General features: G+C 42.4%; 3 protein-coding genes and 2 long non-coding RNA genes across 24 annotated transcripts; 1 reads left to right on the forward strand and 4 right to left on the reverse strand.

Moving 5' to 3' along the window:
- Positions 1 to 379: 379 nt before the first annotated feature.
- LOC124311824 (WD repeat-containing protein 3-like) lies at positions 380 to 4,170 on the reverse strand. The gene is made up of 4 exons (XM_046776186.1): positions 3,687 to 4,170; positions 1,934 to 3,624; positions 1,549 to 1,867; positions 380 to 1,127 (listed from the first exon to the last, which is right to left on the reverse strand). The coding sequence occupies exons 1-4, from the start codon at positions 3,855 to 3,857 to the stop codon at positions 435 to 437; spliced, it is 2,874 nt and encodes a 957-aa protein (XP_046632142.1). The 5' UTR covers positions 3,858 to 4,170; the 3' UTR covers positions 380 to 434.
- A 290-nt stretch (positions 4,171 to 4,460) lies between these two features.
- On the reverse strand, positions 4,461 to 5,722 carry LOC124311844. Its single transcript, XM_046776222.1, has 3 exons — positions 5,453 to 5,722; positions 5,175 to 5,378; positions 4,461 to 5,114 (listed from the first exon to the last, which is right to left on the reverse strand). Exon 3 carries the CDS (start codon positions 5,071 to 5,073, stop codon positions 4,522 to 4,524), a length of 552 nt encoding a protein of 183 aa, XP_046632178.1. The 5' UTR covers positions 5,074 to 5,114; positions 5,175 to 5,378; positions 5,453 to 5,722; the 3' UTR covers positions 4,461 to 4,521.
- A 192-nt stretch (positions 5,723 to 5,914) lies between these two features.
- On the forward strand, positions 5,915 to 8,334 carry LOC124311846. Of its 17 annotated transcripts, none has more exons than XR_006910251.1 (9): positions 5,915 to 6,010; positions 6,105 to 6,286; positions 6,536 to 6,583; positions 6,770 to 6,817; positions 6,982 to 7,052; positions 7,240 to 7,325; positions 7,480 to 7,546; positions 7,660 to 7,899; positions 8,087 to 8,334. It is a non-coding gene; the product is annotated as an uncharacterized LOC124311846 (long non-coding RNA). The 17 variants fall into 17 exon arrangements; XR_006910248.1 differs by having other exon boundaries at positions 5,990 to 6,286; positions 7,660 to 7,677; positions 7,755 to 7,899; XR_006910252.1 differs by having other exon boundaries at positions 5,996 to 6,010; positions 6,097 to 6,286.
- On the reverse strand, positions 8,099 to 9,838 carry LOC124311849. 4 transcript variants are annotated; one of them, XR_006910267.1, is made up of 3 exons: positions 9,745 to 9,837; positions 9,521 to 9,685; positions 8,099 to 8,996 (listed from the first exon to the last, which is right to left on the reverse strand). It is a non-coding gene; the product is annotated as an uncharacterized LOC124311849 (long non-coding RNA). The 4 variants fall into 4 exon arrangements; XR_006910268.1 differs by lacking the exon at positions 8,099 to 8,996 and adding an exon at positions 9,049 to 9,063; XR_006910266.1 differs by lacking the exon at positions 8,099 to 8,996 and adding an exon at positions 9,126 to 9,454.
- A 388-nt stretch (positions 9,839 to 10,226) lies between these two features.
- Positions 10,227 to 20,913, reverse strand: LOC124311821 (extracellular sulfatase Sulf-1-like). The gene is made up of 11 exons (XM_046776180.1): positions 20,520 to 20,913; positions 16,978 to 17,480; positions 16,512 to 16,917; positions 16,275 to 16,380; positions 15,951 to 16,038; positions 15,305 to 15,752; positions 14,687 to 14,992; positions 14,024 to 14,559; positions 13,321 to 13,955; positions 11,548 to 12,171; positions 10,227 to 11,457 (listed from the first exon to the last, which is right to left on the reverse strand). Exons 2-11 carry the CDS (start codon positions 17,239 to 17,241, stop codon positions 11,349 to 11,351), a joined length of 3,522 nt encoding a protein of 1,173 aa, XP_046632136.1. The 5' UTR covers positions 17,242 to 17,480; positions 20,520 to 20,913; the 3' UTR covers positions 10,227 to 11,348.
- Positions 20,914 to 21,626: the final 713 nt, after the last annotated feature.

Here is a 21,626-nt window from a genome sequence, read left to right on the forward strand (position 1 = left end):
AACAAAGTTTGATGTCGTCAGTCACATTAATGATGAAAATGATGAGCAACCAACGCTACTTTTTCAACAGAGAAACACAAATTAATCGTCACAAAAATTCAATTATTTTACACTCGACAAAATTTTTCTTGACTTGATCAAGACGATAGACGTCGTCAACCGGGTCGTTAACATTTCCAACTTTATTTTTTCTTTCCCAAGTCGCTGAGACGCTGACACATTTCTTCGTGACAGTTTTTTGTTGCCTTAAATTTATCGTTTCTTTCCAAGGGAATTTTCCCCTTTTTTCTTACCAACCGACCCAAAATGACTAATGTTCTCCATCCCCTTTTTCTGTTACTTTTCCCTACAAAAATGATTTCTTTTCATTTCATTAACTTTTTTTTTATTGGAATTTTCTCTTTTTTTTCTGTCATTATTTCTTTTCCATAATTTTACAGTGTCAGAATGGCTCTTTGTTTGGCTTTGTCTTTGTTGCGGCGTTGCTTGCGTTTCTGCTTGACACGGTCGGAAGCGTCGGCGAATAACTGTACGGCCTCGCGTTCTTCCAGTTCTCGGTGCAGGTACTGAAGTCCAGCCAAGTTGAAACCGATGCGATCGCGGACTTGATCCACGCGTTTGCGGGCCACTCCTTGCAGTCGGTTCAGGATCGGCAGCAAGGAAGGAGTGTTGGACAGGGGGCCGTGGTGGAGACGAACGAGGAAGAGCAGGATCCTCATCACCAATTCCGTTTCCCAGCCTTTTTCTAGCAACTGATCCAGCAGTGACAACAGGCTGCCGACGTAATGGAAGGGCAGCACCAGAAGGGCTTCCTCCACTTCGCTGGATTTCACCTGGCGCAACACCTTCAACAAATACCTGTCGGGATCGGTCGTGTCGTACGCCACCATCAGTGGATGGAGTTGAGGAGCGGCGGGAGCTTCACTGGCATTCCGGCCGGATTGCTGATGAAGATCGATTTTTTCACGGTACTCGGCCAACTGCTGCGAGACTTCCTTGTGAACTTCGACAGCTTCCATGATCCTCTCGGCTGCCCGTTCAGTCTCCACCGTTTTGCGGCCGGGCAAGGAGGCTTCCTCGCCCGCCTTGATGCCGGGCATCACCCGATCCTCGCCAAGAGCCAATGCCTGACAAAATCGCAGATAAAAATAACAAAAGGACAAATGAATACAAATCAATGAAAATAGGGGGCGAAATCATGATGGTAGTTTATTATTTCACAAGAAACACGAGAGCAATGGCCCAGCCTTTCTCTTTGCCGGCGGGGCCAAAAATAACTCCTCGGTCTCAATTATTTTCTTTCTTTTTTTGTTGTTGTTCAAGAAGAAGAGGCGGAATTGAATGTTTCTATGGTTCGTGCAATTTGAAAGGCTCGAGGCTATGGGGGAATGTTGCGAATATTATTAACCGATTTGTTAAATGAAGGTTGCCCCCAAACGCCAATTGGAATAATTCAAGTGGAATGGGAGCAAGTTTTTTCTAGCGGCAAATCGGGAGGGGAAAAAAAGAAAAGAAAGAAAACAAGACCAAAAAGAAAGAAAGAAAAACCTGGTCGGCTTCAGCTTCACGCTGAGTCTCGCGTTCATCCTCGAGCACCAGCGGTTCCTGGGTGCGCTCCCATAAACGAATAGAGCGATCGTGTCCAGCCGTGCTGACGTATTTGCCATCCTCACTAACGGCCAGCGTCCACACTTGTCCGTGATGACCCGATAAGGTGGTGATGTTCTCGAAATTGTCCGCGTCCCACTGCTTCAGCTTGCCGTCCTTGCCGCAGGAGAAAAAGAGATGCGTCTTGGAGACGAACTGCAATCCCAGGATGCTGTCCTCGTGAGCGAAAATGGACCGATGACAATCGCCAAAGTCCAACCTATTAATAGAATTCAATAGGGATTAATTTTTAAGATCGCTGATCATCTGTTGTGTCTCAACTGACCCCCAAATTTTGATGTTGCGGTCGGCACCACCGGTGATGATGGTAGTGGAATCGTAAGAAATATCCATACAGAGAACGGGGAACTTGTGACCGTAGAGTGACAAAAAGAATTTGAGCGTGTCGGCAAAGAAAATTTTCACGGTCGAATCGAGCAGAGAAACCGCAATGAGACGTTGGTCGGGGCTAAATCGAACGCAAAGGACATCTTCTTCCAACTGTAACGTCTTCGTGTGGGTCAGACTCATTCTTTTACCGCCGTGTCCTCTCATCTGGCCGTCCTCATCTTCTTCCTCCACTGCCTTGTCCACCACCAATTCAAATTGCCAAAATTTCACGCTCTTGTCGGCGCCTCCACTGGCTATTCCTCGAAGATCTGGGCTCATGGCCACAGTCCAGGCTTCGCCCTCGTGAGCTCGAATTTCTTCCAGCAGTCGTCCGGCTGCAATGTCGAAGATTTGAAGCTTGCCCGTCTTCGTGGCGACGATCACGTTGCGGTCGCCAGTGGCGAAGAGAATCGACAGGGCGTAATCACACGCCATTGTTCGGATACAATTCTGGGAGCCTCGGTTCCAGATTTTCAATGACTCGCCACTGGCTGATGCCAATGCAATCTTGTCCGAGCTGAAACAAAGGGCTCGTACATCTGTGCGATGTCCGGGGATGGACAGAGCCCCGACTTTAGTTGCGTCATTTTTGTTGGAGACTTTGGTATCCACAACGTGGATCTCAAACGAATTGCCGCGTAACAATGCCAACAACCTGAGCTCTCCTTTGGTAGAAACGTGGACGTCGATAGCTTTGACTTTGCCGGAAGCCTGGACGGATTTGATTCGCAGCACCTCATCTTGCAGGGCAACAGTCAATTCTTCCGTCGATTCGGGATTTTGCTTTTTGAATTTCCGTTGGCGTTTGCTGAATATTTTTTGAATTTCTTCTTCGTCGTGGAAACGAAACAGTTCCACGATGGAATCCATTCCGTGGCACGACAAAATAGTACGACTCGGGTCCGTCACCATGCTAAGGACTCGATCGCGACCCTGTCTCAAAATTGTTCCAATTTTGGTGCACTGAAGAATGCTGTTGTCATCATCCTCTTCTTCGTTGCCATCTTCATTCTTTTCTTCTTCATCGTCGGAATCTCTCCGGGTTTTCTTAGGAGTGGCTTTCTGCTTCTCGTCATCTTCCTCAGAGTCAGGGAAGCGTATTTTCCACACTCTGAGTTCACTGTCGCCGCATCCAGTGACCAAGTAGCGATCGTTTTTCATGACGACCATATCCCATACCTCAGATCTGTGACCCACCAGGGTTTTGAAACAGTGCTGGGTGTCGAGGTCCCAGAATTTGACCAACGTGTCCAGTGAACTACTAACCAAAATGTTTTGGCTCTCAAGAAAACAGCATTTAGTAATGGGGCCCTTGTGCCCACTCAATCGGAAAAGGCCAGCTTCCGCCACAGTGTCCCAGACAATGATGTTTGTGTCTTTTGCTCCAGACACAAGCCTCATGCCTTCTATGTCAAATGACAAACATGTAGCAGCACTTTTATGTCCACTAAAAGTAACCAAACATTCTCCACTGTTAAGATCAAATAGTCTGACAACACCATCTTCGTATCCAACAGCAATTTGTCTGTTATTGGGGCTCGTTTTCAACATAGTGACACAATGCTTCTCACCCAACAAAGTGTTAATCTGCAAACAAAAATAAAAGAGTGTGAGTTTTATCTACAAATTATAAAGAAATGTTTATAGACCTTTTCTCCAGTTTTCGAGTCCCAGATGATGACATTTTCGCAAGCTCCGGCAGCCACATATCGACCAACTTGAGCTCTCAATTCGACAAACACGGCATTGGACTTTAAGCTTGCAATCACATTGAATATTGGGCCGGGAATATAACGAAGATATTGCTTTGTCAACCCCATTTTCGAACAAGGTAAAGAATATGAAAATAATTCAAATCAACCGAAAATCTGACATTCGATTGAGAGCACGTGTGAATGTGCACAACTCGTATATCGAAAAGTCGTCTGCTGCAACCTCCTGCGTTGCCTGATCAGAATATTGAGAACCAAGATAAAAGAAAATTTAAACAGTAAAAAAAGTAAAGTAGTTTAAAAGTATTCTATAGCTCTGACACGAGTCAAGGACATTATCGTGCTTCATGGTTGGCACCTCTGTGGTGTTGAATCTTTGAGCGCGCTCTAAAATCAGTGAACTCAGATTGAACTACTCCCAAGTCTCTGCTCTGGCCTGGCCATGGTTGTTGATATAATGGTTCCCACTGTCTGTGTTATAAGGTCCCATAAGGCAGCTGATTTTTTTGTGATCTTTGGTTGCTGCGACAGCCCCGCGACCTGGTGTTGGAAGGGTGGAAGCTTACACTGAAACAACACAGAAATTTTCTAAGTCCCTCGTAAACAAATCAGAGCTATGCGTACTTTGCGGCTTTGCGCATCCGTTAAACAGATTGATTGACGATTTTCTAATTAAGATTAATTTCAGATGATAACAATAGATTTCATTGGTTCAATTTATAACTTGTAATGTGTATTAACATACATACAATTTACATTTAGAAAAAAAAAATTAAGCAAGTTTTGCCATCTTGAAATTTTGTCGCACGTTACTATCAACTTCTGCCAAATTACGTTCTTGAAAACGCTTTGATTCAAAATGATATCTAACTTGTACGAATTCCATTATTAAATAAGGATACGAGTCAGCACGGTGTGTGTCACAAAAAAAAGGACAAAGATTGAGTACTTTGATTTTTGACATACAAATTTCGTAACTATCTCTCACTAAATAATGACCGTCATCTTCAAATTGAGACGAAATAATCTTTTCCACTTCCCGTATTGATTGAAAGACTGGGATTGTAACAAAAATTAGTCCTCCTCTATTGCGAAAAGCTGTGTACTGCTTTGCAGTGAAATCGTCTGGCAAATCAGCCTCCTCACAAACAACTGTTTCTTTTTCTGTTTCTGTTTCTGTTTCAAATTCTACTCTCAATTGAGATTCAGATTCAGATTGTAGTTCTTTTTCAGGTGGAATGTGTAGGAGTGTTTCAGTAGTAGGTTCCTGGAACATGTCTTCTGTTGTTACACATGGTAATGCCACAGGTTCAGCTGCTTCCATATCATTTACTTTTCCTTTTTCAGCGTCAAGTTGGTGTATAGCTGTAACATAACATGTCATGTTTTTAAAAAATATCTTATTACACTTAGTTTTTAATTTACCTATGCTATTTGACGTTGACTTCTTTGCATGTGATGGGATCAATACATTGGTGTTGTTATTCGACAAAAATGATTGATTGTCCAACTGCAGCTTAGGATTAGCAGCTTTAGACTTTGCTGTTATATTTCGATATGGTGACTTAAACCTATCACTGTGAACATACTTCTTTGCAGCAGGTCTTTCGAGTACGCTGAAATCATTTCCTGTTAGAAACATACAGAATTAGCAGTATTAGTATAACTTAACATTGTCATGGATAATTAAAATTTGAGAATACCTAGCAATTTACTGGGCCGAGCACCTGATTTTAATTTCCATTTCGGATAACTGTAAAACACGCCTTGAATTTCTCTCCCTTTGAGTATGTCGTTCTCTTCAAAATGAATACTGCAAATTCTGGACTGGCAAGTGAGTCCTGGCTTTTTAATAATTTCCTGCCAGGAATTTAGACACAACTTCGGTGGATGGAAAAACGCAAGACTTTCATTTTCTTTGTTATAAGAAGATTTACAATTAAAAACGAAACATGGTTTGCGTGAAATTTTACATTAATCTGCATTTCCGCCATTAAAACGTGAATTCTTCGTTTCTGCAGTAAGCCATTCAGTTAGAGATTGTGTGGGCAGATGGCAGCACTTTCGTAGCAACCATGCCCTGAGGAAAGATCATTGACGGAGAACTTTCAATTTTTTTCTTATGAGACCTTATAACACAGACAGTGGGAACCATTATATCTACAACCATGGGCCTGGCTGATCTCTGGTTCTACTTCTTAGCACCTCAGAAATTCCTAATTTCGTAGGAAGACCATGGGAAGACTAGTCCTGTTAGAAATGTAATTTAGATTTTGTAGGCCTTGGTTTCTTATCTTTTATTTACAATTAACATTTTACAATTTAAATTTATTTTCTTAATTGCCAGCAGTCCAGCACGCCAGGAGAAGCAACACCTTTTTGGCAACGTTGTTTAAACCAATGGTTTTCTTGTTTTCTTATAAGGAAAGAAAAACTTAAATAATCATTCTTGTCTCAGCTGCTGTTTGATTCAGGTAGTGGTTGTTCCTTCATCCTACAGAAATCTGATGTCACTCTCACGTGGCGATGTAAATTGGGTAAATGTAGGTCTATTTTTAAAGTTTATATCGCTTTTTTTTAATTCCAGCAATGGATGCTTAATAATATGTTGATTAAATTGGTCAAATGATTATTTCATGGTTCCTGAGCTTAATTAGCGTGAAGAAAGAATTTGCTTGAACTAGGGCGAAATGATATCCAATCTAGAGTGTTAATATTTAAGATGTGAAACCCATCTTGCTATTCATACCCTATTTAACTGTTATTGTTCTTTAATTTGAGTATAGGGTCACTGACTTGATATGGCAGCTGGGATGAAACCACGAGTAAGTCAAGTAATGCTCTTTTAATTTTTAATTTTATGTATTGTTATTTGATGAAAATAGGATGGTTCGCTAAATTGTGAATGAGCAACTGTGATTTCTAAACTCCTTGCAGTCTGAAAACTAATTTTGAATTGTCTAGTGATTGGGGTTTGGAAATTAGTCTTAAATACTTTTTTCTTGTCATGTTTCAACCAGGTCTGGTGCAGGTCTGGTTGTTGATGGTGGCTTCATTGCTTGGTTTATGTGAGTATTTTTTTGTTACTTTTTTTTTTTTTAAGAATGAGGACAAATAAACTAGACATTGTCATTGAATTTATGTAACGAAAGGGACTTTTGGTACTGACCTCTGTAAGTTCGATGTCTGATAACCCTGAAGTTTGGTGTAATCGTTTAAATTAAATTTTTAGTCAATACAGGCTGTTCGCTAGTTGGCAATTTCGAGGGAAACTACGCGGCATAGTGTGGGTCTGCGTGGATGGTAAGCATATATCTTTGTTATTCGTGATCAGCAATTTCGCAAGTGATGTAAATATTAATTCAATGGTTCCTGCCGAGAAGTGTACCATATCATGTGGAAATTTTTATCTGATTGATTAATTCAAGCATGAAATGAAATATGGTATTCAGTGTAACTACACATGTGGTTTTTATGCTTGTATTTGCAGGATTCGGCGGTTAAGTATCGCAAAACTCTACAACCAGTATCCGCCGACCTGGGTTTCATCTGTATGTTTCCGTGTTCTTTTGAATTGTAAGCGATTTATAATTATCCTTGACTATTTTTATGCTATGATGCTTTTAGACATTTGAAACCTGAAAATATTCTGTGTGGACAATACTTCTTACTGATGTTGAATGGGTTTTTCTTTTTAAAAAACATACTTAACATTCATTTATGTTGTCAGGATTCACTGTCATTGGTAGTTATCAACGGTTTGATGGCGGGCTGTCCGGTCTTTTACTTAAAATCAGGTTAGTTCATCTCTGTGTCTACTTAGCACCTTCTGGATTTCAAGTAAAAACGTCATTTGCGTTTGAATGGCGGATTTTCTAAATGTGCTTGGTGTGTTTCTATAACATTTCAGGGGACAGACACTTTGATGGTATGATACTGTCCAGATCGTTTCTTCCTGAACAAGTAAGACTGCATTGCTGGTGTTGGCTTTGGCCTCTCCGCTAGGGCATCATTGTGCTTTCTGGCAGTAACAAAAGGATGAATGCTTCGGAATCCTGGCCATCTGAAGTTGGCGGACTAAAATGTGGAACACACATGATGGTTGGCTGAATTAAAGGCGACATTGGTGTAACACACGTTCGGATATTAGGTATTGCATGTTTCATCTAATTTATATGGTATGTTTAGAATGTGATGAAAACAAGATGGTTCGCTAAAAATTGTATGAACAACTGATTTAAAAACTCCTTGCAGTCTGATACTTAATGCCGTACAGCGTACAATTAAAATCATTATTATTATGTAGACATGTAACTTTTTTCAATTAAATTATCCAGGTTTTTGAGCGAACTGGCTGAAATATTGGTGCCATCTCAAATGGAAAGTTGATTGTTCCCAGGTATTAATTTGGCGTACCGGAAAGTTTGGAGTAAGAACAGAAACAAGTTGGTTCACAAGATTTTATTTGAGTAATTTGCTTTCATGATCTGTCAGATTGTTCGAAATGTTTAAATTGGGGATACAAACTTTAGTTTCTGTCGACAGGTTTTATGATGTAAACCAATACAAATGCTTAACTGTGTAATCAGCTTATTTGCTTGCCGGATTATTTTTAACTCGTGTTTTAAAACGTATAGGCAGAAAAGAAAAAAGATGTAGTTAACTACAAGGACCATATTTTTTTACTCAATATATAAGATATCGTAAATCTGTCGTGGATTAGGAAAACATTTTGAATCAGTATCTCTAAATTAAATGGTGGAATTTCACGAATACACCTCGTAACTTTAGCCACCTACTAACAGCCAATATTAGGTTTATTCACGCTTGCCAAGAACGACTGAACGGAACGGATAGATTGCTTTTCGAAGGATCGAATGTTAACATCACGAGAAATGAATCGGATACAAATAAATCTGATGAGCTTGAGTTGCCAAACATTCAAACAGACTAATTAAAACACGGATTGGTAAACCCGAACCGGTGCGTCGGATACGGATATGACGGTCTTAGTGGCGGTGATGACGTGATCCAGTGTGTCGAGCTTGTCCGTCGTCCGTGATTCCACTTCCGGCAATCATTGTAAGTATTATTTGAAAATAATACTACGTTCGAATAGCCAAATAGAGAGCAACTCGACAGGAGTGAAATTTCTACGAAGCACGATATCAACGCGGAAATGTGTTCGTTCGTCTAGCGTCTCCTTTATTAGTTATTACCTCGGTATCACGTACTTCTCCAGAACTCCTGTTTGCAGAGAGCTTAAGTTAACGTTACGTTACTTATGTACTGTAAAACTCAACTGTAATTTTACCTAGAAAAAAAATAAGACACAGGTAAAACGATGAACTCAGCAGAAAAAAGGCTACAATTTTCCGAGTTCTCATTTAGTATTGATTTGTTACATATTGCAGCTTGAACATTTAAAAAATTTTTAAACTCCATATTAGACTGATGGGAGACACAAAGAAACATATTCTGACATTAAATTCCATAAAAACACATGGAAAACGACCGCATCGCTAAAATAAATTCCCCATCTAGGAAATAAGGTTAAGGAATCCTTGTTCCATCTACTAGTGAAAAATTACGATTATAAGAATATCACAGCATATAATGAGATTTTCAGATCCTAGTTCTAAACAAATAAGGAAAACAACTGGTAGCAGACAATGAAGCAGATCTTCAGTATTACTTCCTACTCCCTGGTTGTTTAATAGTAATAAAGTGATTAAACAGGCCAATACATAGTTTAAAAAAAAACAATTTACCTTAACAACATGAACGAGGGTGCTAATAATAGCGCACCGTAGAAGATTGTGTTCCTCAGAAGCATCCCATAAAGCGGGAAGGATTTGCAGCAACGTACCGAGAAAAGGCTTCATTTGGTTCCCCAGTAATTCGATGAGAAGCGACATCACATTTAACACATTCATCTATAAGGCAAAAAGATAACAATGAAAAACAAACGTATTGATCGTTTGGTGTAACAAACTTTGGTTTCACATTCTTCAGTCTCTTTCAAAAGAGTGAATAACAATGAGAAAGAGCGTTCTACTGTTCTAGAAACGGAAGAAATTGCTCGGCGTTGAACTTAACAGTCATCCAGAGCTGATCGCAATGTCACAGCAGCAGACGACAGTCGAATGGCAAGATCTTCGCTGGGTTCCATTAAACCAAGGACCTTTCAACTGACCGATTTAAATTTTTAAATATCGAAAAAGTTGAGATAAAGCGCTAGCGGCTAGCCCCAAGAAACGATTGAGAAAGCACAAACGATTGGGCGCCCGTGAACAGCTGTTGTCCGTCAGGTAATAAGGACGGGTAAGAAAATCAACCGAAAGACTAACGCCAATCAAGCCCAATCAAGCCCAATCCAGCAAAAGGTAACAGGTTTTTTTTTTTTAATTTGCCAAAATGGTCATTGACAACCATCTTTCCAAACCCATGTTCAAATATAGTTTTTTTTCCAGCATAACGCGAATAAATAGTCAATGTATTTTCCGTGATTTTCCGTGTTTAATCAACGACATAAAAAAACACTTTACGACAAAAAAAATGAACAGTTTGAAATGGCAAATAGAGATGACGGAGTATTCACATCATTTGAACGTAGAGAGAATCAACAAATACACAAACAAATGGCTACACACTTATAGTCAACAGAAACCAGCTCAGAAATAATGAACACAGCCTTTTTTAAGATTTTAACATTCAAAGAGAAGAAATCCATGGAACAATTTTGAAACGGCAATTTAGGACATTGCTCGTCTCCGTTGTTTTTCTTTTCACCTTGTTCCTCGCCGTGGAACTGTCGGGTGTTTATACACACACGGAAAAGGTAAGCAACGTGAAATCAAAAACAAAATTCCAGATGGTAGAGCCACCTAACGACATCCGGGAGTACATCTCTGGCAGTTCAGTATAATATATACAAAATACAACGGGGCGTAACGAAGGAAAATATAGAGGGGAAAAAATATCGAGAAATTTTTCGTGTGTGGCCGCGAGTCAAAGTCGAGGCCACAGTCAAAACATTTGATGGCAAAAAAATATTCGATAACAAAATTCAACATTTTTTTTTTCTTTTTTCTCGTTTTTCTTTCTGAGTTTTTAATAAAAAATTAATAAAGCAAAAAAAAAGGAAAAAACATCCAAGTTTGTGTGTAGAATAATAATTAAAAAAAGAAACGGGAGAGAAAGAAGTCAATAATTTTGTCAAGATCCGATTCCCATTCGTCGGCAAGAAAATGTGACGTTTTGGCACTTTGCTCCCGCTCTAATACGAAAAGTCGGGACACGACTGAGAATGTGAATCCTTCATCTGTTTTACAGAAAACCGCGAACGATAAACATCTAGGGGATATAAACGATCCGGCGAAAATAACAAAATCAAAACGATTTTTAAAAAAAGGCGAAGAATTTTTCCTAAAAACAAAAAAAAAGGGGAAGGGGGATATAAACATTGACCGAGTCTGGCTGCTCTTTTATATCCATCTGTGTCCTATAATAATCTCTCGGGGGTAGTTAGTGAACTTTGTCGAGGAGGGAAGGCGGAGTGAAAAAGAAAGGGAAGCCGTGAGGGACGACGGAGATCAATCACGCGGCGGCGCTGGATGACGCAACAACAACATCTGGCGTCTGCCTTTCTCGCCGCTTCGACCGGCGCCAGTATCCGTCACGTCTCGGTTTGACTTTAGCCAACCTCCTGTTTTTTTTTTTTTTTTTTTGAAAAGAAGAACGGACACGTTTTTAACTTTAATTGCAAATAGACGAGCAGCTTGAGATTCATCGTTACCCATTGTCGAGCAGGTGACTACTTTGTAGGTGATAACTGGCGTTTTTGCCCTCTTCGGGATCCGACTTTGCGGGCCCATTAGCCGCCAGTAATTTGGCGGCGGAGGGATGAGTGTTGACGAAACAGTCGGCTCCTTTGCAGACGCGCAACCGTTCGAGCGTCTGATGGAAGAAGGCCAATTGATTTTCAGACAAGGTGTGGGCGATGTTGCGCAGCTGGTAGGGGTCGATGCGCATGTCGTAGTAGGTGACGAATCCGGTGATGAATTCGCAGTAGAGCGAGTTGTGGGTCGTGTTGAGCGTGCGGACGCACCAGTACGTATTGTTGTTGGCGTTCATGCAGACGCAGAAGGGGCCGTCGTTCCACAACGGGGCCGTCCGCCAATGATCCTTGTCGTGGCTGAAGCAATTCATCTTCTCGTAGTTGCACTGGCCGTTGTGAGACTCGACCATGGCCCGTTTGCGGCTCAACTTCTTTTGGCGTCGCTTCTGTCGCTCCTCCTTGATCTTGCGGCGATTCGCCTGACGCACCAGACGCTCCTCGTTCCGGGCCTCGCGACTCCGGGGAGACCAATTCATGTCCACACAAGGGCACATCCCAATCCGTCCGGCGTTATTCGACGGCCTAACGAAAAACACAATGAATCAATGAATGAATGAATGAAGGAGAACAAAGGAGCAATTAGAGGGGAAACCTCAGCAGAAGAAAAGATGGTCAAAAGCGATACATGCGCCTACACAACAAGACGGGATCATTAAGGTCAATGGGAATTAGCATTTCCAATTCACAGTCCCTAATTGAATAGAATATATTCTTTTGAAGCGGCCAGCGGAAGGCGGAGTCGTCGTGGATATGTTTGTGTGATGATTCGAAAGAAGAAGAAGAAAACACACACACAGGTAGAAACAGCTGATTTGCCTAATGACGTAGACTACCCTCCTCATCGCCTCAACACACTTTTTATTTTTTATTTTCTTTTTCCGTGGAAGGGGAGGAATGAAATAGAAGCCAAAGGAGAGTCACAGAGGCCCTGGTTCTAGCCCAATGGATACCGACAGCAGATCCATCTTCAAGGTCGCCACATTCGAACACGTCTCGAAGAATTCCTCCACAGAAACAACAAGGAGTCAGCCCCCGAGTTTGTTCCTCTTTTGTTCTTTGTATACACATTTTCCTATCGCCCATCTACTCGGCTATTCAAACGACCGTACGTATGTGCGTTTCTTTTGTTCCCAAAAGGGAAAAAAGCCATCCATTCATCCACCAAGCAGTCCGCGGATATATCTCCGTGACCCTGCCACCGATTCGACCTCCCTTCCAGAAAAAGAACCGCTACTATTACTACTTCCACTACTACACCCAACAGAAAACCACACACCAAACAGAAAAAGAAGACAGAGAGAGAGAGAAAAAAGAAGTTCTTTTTTTTTCCGTTTTTCTTATCTCCTTCCAGTTCCCCCTCCTCCTCCCCGAAATCTACTTGTACTACAACAGAGACTGGGGTAAAAGGTAAGGCGGTCGGTCGGGATTATCAACGTGGTATCATCTCTTTCTTCTCTCGCATAGTTTCTTTCTTTGCTTCGTCGTGGCAGTGTGCCACATTCTTAATGGATCGACAGACGCACAAAACCATACATGGCAACGGCCAGGGTGATAGGGAATGCGTGCGGATTAGAATTTCAATAGACTTTCTTCCTTCTTCTTCTTCCCCCCCACAGAAAATATAAATAAAAATAAATCTTTTTTAGTTTCTTTTTTAGTTTCTTTACTCACTTGATTTTTCGATTGTCGTAGATGGTCACTTCGATCGTGCTCTCGACTGGACCGGCGACTGTCGATTCATCTTCGTCCTCATGATCCATCTCTTCTTCGTCAATCAACTCGCCTTCGTCTTCTTCTTCTTCAACGTCGTCCGCATCAACTTGCGGCATCTTGGGACGATGTTTTCTTCCGCCGGGCCCTGGGTCCGATGTGTCACTGCTGTTGATTGCCGTTCGCTTCGGCGGCGACGACCAGTCAAACAGCGACTGAGAACTCGAAATTTTCGATTTGGATTTCGAATTCGTCCGTTTCTTGCTGATGGTCGCATGAGATTTATCCGGACGCATGGCCCGCAGGTGCTTGCGGATGACTTTGAGTTCGTCCAATTGGACGCGCAAGATGCGGATTTGCTGCTCCAGGAAATCTCGGCTCAGCCGCCAAGTAGCCGGATCGCTGTACACTTCGCTGCTGCAATTGATTCGCGACTGGCCAACAATTTGACAGTTGAGCTTTCCGTCGCTGTTGTTCAGCTGCGGTGCACTGCTACTCTGGCTACCGCTTTGCAATCCAGCAACGGTAGACGGGGCAATCGTGACCGGGCTTGTGGGTTCCGTGCTGCTGGAAACGTTTCTCGCTTCCGTCAGAGCCTGAAAACAAAATTAAAAGAGTTGAAAAACGGAAAAAAGTAGAAAAGTAAAAAATTAATTAAATTCACCTCGAGATCGGAAATCTCATCGGAAATGTCCTCCATGATGAGTTCGACCTGTTCCAGCTCGTCTTCTGCAACATCGCGCAACACACTGCCTTCCGCCGATGCGGCCGCCGTCTCCGTGGACACGTTCGTGACTGGCGATTCCTCGCGTTTGTGTCGGCTGTTATTCCTGTTGTGGAATTTCTTCTTGCCGGCCACCGTCTTGAGGAATCGAGGCCGGTACCCGCGCCAATCCACGTGCCGCGTGTGCTCCTTGAGAAAGGCCCTTTGCATCCTCCTCTCTTCCGGCTCCAATTTGCTGAGCCGATACTTGGAGAGGGCCTTGCATTGGCACCATTTCTTCTTGGCCACTTTGTGAACGGTGGGCCGGCACTTTTTCATCCGCCAGCGCTCGTCCACAAAGAGGCACTCGTATTTTTGGAAGCCACTGCACGGGCTCTGGTATTGCGGCTTGCGGCACTCGACGGCCCAGCGTTCGAATTTGCCCCTGGGCGGTGTGTACTCGACCGACACTCCGTCAGCATCGTCGCCTTCAGCTCCTTTTAACATCGACGACCCCAATCATTAAATTATTATCCACAACATTCAGCAAATATAATCACCCGAGTCTAGTCGAGGTGGGGGGGATGGATGGATGTTGTTCTTGCACACACACACGTAACGTACCTTCATTGTTATTAGGAACATCTTCGACGACGTTGAGTTTTGGAAAGTGCGCGGGTGGCATTTTGCCTCGCTCGATCAAGTACGTGTCCCTCCAGGGCGCCCGGCTTTTGACCTTCTCCTTCTGAAAGAAACGGAAAATGGAGGCGCCGTCCATGTGCGGTGGCACGGGAACGCCGGCAATCTCCAAAAACGTCGGCGCCAGATCCACGTTGCCAATCAGACTCTGGACCACCCGACCGCGTCCGACGCCCGGACCGCGCACCAAAAATGGCACTCGAATGTCAGACTCGAACGGGAACGACTTGCCTACAACATTTCATTTTATTATTTCATGTTTTTTCTTCTCTCTCCCACTCGTCGAAGGTTGTTGTGAACTATTTCAGTCTCTTGCCCCGAATGCAAATCGATCAGCAGAGAGAAGAAATATTTAAAAAAAAAAGAAATCCATCAGACGATTCTTTTGACAGTTGATTGACAAAAGTAAAGCCCCCCAGAAAAGGTAAGGCACAAACGTTGACAATTTTCAAACAAAATGAAAAGATGACAGTCGCTTTAAAGGGGGAGAAAAAAAAATGACAAGCGGAAAATGATAAGAAAGAAAAGAAAGAAATTCTTTACCTTTGATCAGTCCAAACTGTCCGAGATGATAGCCGTGATCGGACGTGTAAAAGATGTAGGTATTTTCCAGTTGGCCGAGAGCCACCAATTCGCTAAAGATTTTCTCGACAGCTTCGTCGACGCTCTGCAGCGTCTGGAGCCGTTTTGTCATGAGCAAATCCGTAAAACGATGATGGACCGGCTTCATTTTGCCCAGCCAACGCAAAATCCATTGCTTGTCCGGATTGGGGGCGAAATCGTAGCTGGGCGTCCGGTGTCGCGTCACGTTGAAAAACATGTCCGAATATTGCGGAGCAGAGTCCTCGGGGCCGTGCGGCGACGGGAAACTCATCACCAAATGGAACGGCTGGTGGTCGTAGTGCTGCTTAGACTCGCGGAGGAAACTAATCGAATCGTTCGTGATCAAATCCGGGTAATAATCCGTCTGGTAGTCGGCGCCGTGCTTAATCTGTCGAGAAGCGCATTATTAAAAACATTATCGTTATTAAAAAAGAGAAAGAAGGTGCCAGACTCTCTCTCTCCACGAAAAGAAAGAAAAAGAAAGAAAAATGTTAATTTCAACAAAATTCCTGTCGACGTGGGTCTTAATGGGTCGCGCCGCCGTCGAGCCAAGAAAAGAAAAAGGGGAAGGAAAATATTTTCGTACCTTTTGTCCGTTGAAGTTGATGGTGTAGTTGTAGTATCGTGAATTCATGACTTGACCGGCCCAGACTCTCCATCCAGGCGGGACGTAACTATTCAGTGAGGAGAAGAGAGAAAAAACAACAACAAAAAAACAAAACAAAGTCGGTCAGGATAGTAATGAAGACGGATGTTGATATAGGCCAGAATGGATCGGCAAGGCGTCACGCGCGTGCGTTAAAGGAAAAATCTTTTTTTTTTTCCCTTTTTTTTCTTTTTGTTTGAGAAAAAATAAATAAATAATTTGGCGCTGCAAAAACCACGAATGTAAACGTCTCTCTCGACATACCTGCCGTTGTATTTGTTGAGGTATTTACCAAAATAGCCCGTCCGATATCCAGCGCTGGCCAAGTAAGCGCCAAACGTCCTCGGCTCGTGCTCCGCTTGCCAATAGGCTAATTATATTTGAGAAACAAAACAAGACAAGGAAGAAAGAGAAAGAGAAAAAAGGCCATTTTTTAGTTGGACAGGACACGGAGAACGAAAAAATGGGCGGGGCAAGGCCGGAAACGACAAGACAACTGACCTGATGAGCAATTCTCGTTGTTTGTTAGGACTCCGTGATTGTGGACGAATAAACCGGTGAGCATAGAACTCCTTGACGGACAGCACATGGGCGTCGACACGAAAGAGTTTGGGAAGAATGCTCCGCCCTCCTTGAGAATGGCTCGCGTTTTGGGCATGTACTCGAGCGAGCCGAGTTCAACGTCCTGGTCGTCTGTCACTATCAAGATGATGTTGGGCTTCTTGCCGTTCGCTGGAGATGGGCCGGACTTTCTCGAGCCAGCAGAGTAATTATCCGATGACTGGCCACCACCACCACCACCACCACCAGACTTGGACGGCTTCTTCTTGTTGTTGTGACTCCCAGTCGTCGTCGTCTTCTTCCTGGAAGAAGATTCCGCTGGCCCACCGGGGCTCCACAATCGCTCCTGTAAACGGCCAATTCATTAAATCGTCTCTAGTGAGTGCAATAAGTTGATTAGTGTTACCTTCATGAAGGAGAGCCGGATTTCACGCTGGTCGGTAAAGAGCGGGTCGACGGGCAGAGGTAAGTTACGACCGTCGCCGCCACTCTGATCAGGACGAAAAGCCGAAACACCGGGGCCACCACCGCCACCGACGCTACCGGATCCGCTGCCTCGATTGCGTTTTCTTCCTGGTCGGCGTTCACCTTCATCGACGGCTTGGCAGTTGACGACGCCGTAAAAGACGGCCATCGCCCATAAAGTCCAAACGATGGTCCGAGTCTTCATTCTTCCTTCTTCTTCTTGGCCAAGAATTTCGGCGTCCTTCCTTCACACTCGAGTGGCTGCTGGACGACTGCTGGTAGTGGTGGTGATGGGTTCCTCTTTTTGGGAGGATATTTTTACGACTCTCCTCCTCCTCTACCTCCTCATCCAGCTGCTCATCGCCTCCTCCTCCACTTGTTCAACTCTGATCCGATTGGACACGGCAGAGAATCAAACAACTCCTGGTGCTGAGCGAAACCTTACTGCCAAATGGGATTACACCCACAAGAAATATGAAAAAAAATAAAACAACGTTGTCGTCACATTCCAGTTTTTTCTTTCTCTCTTTCGTCCTTGCAACGTCACACGACAACATTTTTAACAAGAAGTTAAGAAGAAGAAGAAGAAGAGGGCGGATGGTGTCAAGTGGAGGGTTCTTCTTGGTTGGTGTCAAAAGAGAAACCGGTGGTGAGAGGGGGGTGCGAAAAATGTATTCCTCAACCCGTAAAAACCAATTCTTTCTTCTTCTTCTTCTAGTAAAACCTAACCGCACAATGACTCCGACACCACCATAGAATGACACTGTAAGAAAAGAAAAATGTGTTGGTCGGTCGGTCGGTCTCTCCTTTCAAATAAATCCACGTAGTGCGTGTGTTCGTTTTTCTTCTTCTAGGGGCACATTGTATAAAACGAAATAAAATAAAACCCGATGGGGGGGGGTTGGGAGACAATGGCAATTCACAGCGACCCTTTTTAACCCTCAAATGTTTTTTTTATTCTTCTTCTTCAAGAAAGAAAAGGTTTGGAATGTGTCATAGAAGAACTTTTTTTCTTCAATTATTGGGCATCAGGGGCGATCTCTTATTACTAGCGTTGCAAATTTAGTTTAGGAAAAAAAAACTAAATTCAACTAAATCAAATAATTTTGTCTTTCGAGAAACGTAGTAAAATTTAATCAGCTGAATTGTTTTTTTTTTGCCTTAAACAAAATCATAAACAAGATAACATTCGATTGATTATACAATTTAAAACTAAATTCTCTTGAGGTATCTGAAATAATTATGTTCTAATATTGGATACTGGTAAAACTATACTTGCAAGGCAACGCTACTTATTACTTTTTTTTCTATCGGAAAAACAAAAATAAAAAACATGCGGGGCTTATCCTTTGCCTGTGTCAGTTTTCACCGCCTTCTCAATCCTTTTTCTTTTACTTAAATGAACCACGGACGGGATGAAACCTGACAGGACACGTTCAAGTTCATTCCAATTTAGAATCGGAGCTAAAAAAAAAAAATGTAAAAAAATCGGAAACTCCCATCGGAATATATACCCTTCCATTTCTCTTAATAAAGAGAAGCAGAAGAAGAATAAAAAGAAGCCGGCAACTAAATGTGTGTGGTGGTGGTGTGGCCCATGGGGTTCGGTTGGTTGGTGCTGTGGGGCCGGTAATGACCCCGGTGGGTCACCGGAATGTTGTTCCTCTCATCTTTTCCTTCTTCCTTTTCCTTTCAGAGTTGAAGAAGAAAAAAAAAGTTTAAAACCTTCCAACTAACCAACCACCCCCCGTCTCGTCCTCATCGTATACAGCCCATTTAGAAGGTGATTGTAGTCCTCGTATATAGAGAGATATAGTCAAAAATAAAAGTGTGTAGAAGATGTCTATACTATACGCAGCACTTCTTTAAGCTATTAAACTAACTAGTCGAGAAAGAAAGAAAGAAACATTCCTTTTTCGGCCCCAAAAAACACTTGAAATTCCTTCCCTTTTTGAATGTGTTTTTTTTTCGCTTCGGCTTGACGGAGGCGATTGACCGATTCAACAAAATGTCGCTCGTCAAGTTCTCTTGATTATTCAACTAACAGGAAGTAGATCCTTCACAATAAAAAAAATGTCTCAAGCGGAAATTAAAAAGACGGTCATTGTCGCCTCTCACGTCACATTTGCCAGAAATAAAATAGATAATTTAAGCCAAACCGAAAACAAGAAGAAGAAAAAGAATCTCTTCCATCTGACAAGTTCCAGCTGGCATGGAATCAAACCCTAAAAACTCGTTTGGGGAATTTTTCTCCTCTCCCTTCATTTGCGGTCTCGTGAAGAAGGGAGATTTCGTGTCTTTTTCATCTCGTCTTTCTATAATCTGTCTGCCCTGTATTTTTGTGTATTGAGGATTATTTCACGTCAGTGGGCGGCAGCGGCGGCCAAAGCCCCGACGTCATCAAGTTAACAAGTTGAAAAATAAGAAAAGGATAGATAGATAGATAGATGTACTTTCATCAAAGTGCACTCGACATTTGATGGGCCCCAATCCATAGCCATGCCAATGCAGCCACCGTGAGTTGCTTGCGTCACGATAATTGGTTAAAAACCCAAGAAAAAAAGCCAAAAGAGCTTTAAAGAAAAAGATGGTATCGTATCGTCTTTTTGTTTCAAAAGAACCGCAAGATCGTGTGTCTCTTATTTCCCGCTCACGGGCACACGTGATATCATCCACCAGTCGAGAGAACAAGAAAAATAAAGAAGGGCAGAAAAAGAATATCGTTGGGTTGTTTTTCACTTTGTGTTGTACGAGGGGGTTACGAAAAAAAAGAGGGGCAGAAAAATCGTTTTTCTTTGTAGACTTCCCGTCTTACCTAGAGGGCAAGAGATCAGTCGTTTTTCTTCTTCTCTCCCGAAAAAATAAGCACAGCTCACACACAAACGACCTTGCCTTTTTGTACGCACACACACACACACACAGACAGTGGAAGAAAAAGAGACAAGAGAGAAAATATGCCTCGTAATTCATTTCCTTTTTTTTTTTAACTTGTGAATTCGTGTGACCGCTCAAAGGCATTCCTTTCTGTTTCTCCTCGTCGCCCGGCTGTCACTCCCTTCCACCTTTTCTCTTTTTTCGACCTTTTCTTCTTCCTCGAACCAACTATCTTAAAGCAAAAACTAATTTTTCATCAACCAAACCCCAACGAATTGTGTATGACACTGGAATCTAATCATTACGACCAACTATTCATTTGCCAAAACGTGGCACCACCAACTCCCATTACGTTTGACACAGTCTCTCCTTCCTTTCACAGAAAAAGAAACTGGTCTGAGAAAAAAACAACTAATATTATTCCATTAATAAGTCTAAACATTTCAAGCTCTCAAGTCACAAGCTCACATAAATAGACATATGGGAAGACGACACACGTGCAGCCTCAGGAAGAAAAAAAAAATGGCCGAGAAACGGGACACTCGAAAGATCACACGGAATTAACACACACACGACAAGGTAATAATGATTATTGAATGAATTCACTACCTGAGAGAAATTCAGTCGGTCAGCAACAACTCGACGCAGGGCAGCAACAGCATGACACGTTTTTCTTCTTTCGTATTATGTCTGTCGCTTTTCGATAACAAATTCTTCGCCTCACGAGATAAAATCAAACATTGATGAAAACAAATTCAGAACAAGTCTAGAAGATATTTCGTAACGAAACAAAAACGAATATTTCTCAATAATAAGAAAACATTCGAATATTTTAAAAAATTTCAAGTCTTGTAAAAAAAAAAGAAAAGAAAACAGTCAATGAAGCAGATGAAATTTCGTTCGTGTGCTCTTCCAGCAAATAAAAAAAAAGAAAAACGTGACTGGTTTGAACACAGCGCTGCGGACCCGATGGACCGACAGCCAGAAACGTACTGACTAATCGAACCGAATTTTCTCGCCAATAGAGGGAACTTGACTCCCGACTGCAGCGCCACCACGACAGAAAGAAAAAGAAAACTTGAAAAAAAAGAAAAAGAAAAAAAAAAGGAAAGGGAATGAACGACACTTCATGATGTTTGTAATGTAACATGTCTTATTACTAATTGTATGCCATATTGCGAATTCTTCCTTTTCCGGTGTCTTTCTTCTTTCCGTTAACTTGTTCAACAGAGCTCCAATGACGGCTCGTTGACACAAAACATGTCAAGATCCAACAACAAACAACAGAGTGAATAACCCCTTTTTCCTTCTAAGCCATCTTTCTCTTTTTGCTTTCGAACGATGACGAAAGATATCAGTCGTCAACGATCGTAAACATTTATTCAGTGTGTTGTTTACTAGCCGTCTACTTCCAAAAGAGGCAGCAGACGAGAAGTCGATGCTGATAAATAAATTAAGAAGCTCGTCCTCTCGACTTGTCCACAGCAGTTTCGTGAAGAAAAAAGGGAAAACTTTTTTTTCGAATTTTAATTTAAACCCTCCTTAACTTGTTCAAAGATAACACATAGCTTCTCTTACAGAGGGAGGAATAAGAAGAAAGGGGATGAAAGATTTACAGAGATTTACGAGCCTGTTTCTCTCCCTTTTATTTTTTCCTCCTCCCCATCCCTTTAGTGGAACCGTGTACTGTACTAGTCCTCGAGAGCTCCTAAAGAC

Source organism: Daphnia pulicaria, chromosome 8 (genome assembly GCF_021234035.1).
Source record: "Daphnia pulicaria isolate SC F1-1A chromosome 8, SC_F0-13Bv2, whole genome shotgun sequence".
NCBI lineage: Eukaryota > Metazoa > Arthropoda > Branchiopoda > Diplostraca > Daphniidae > Daphnia > Daphnia pulicaria.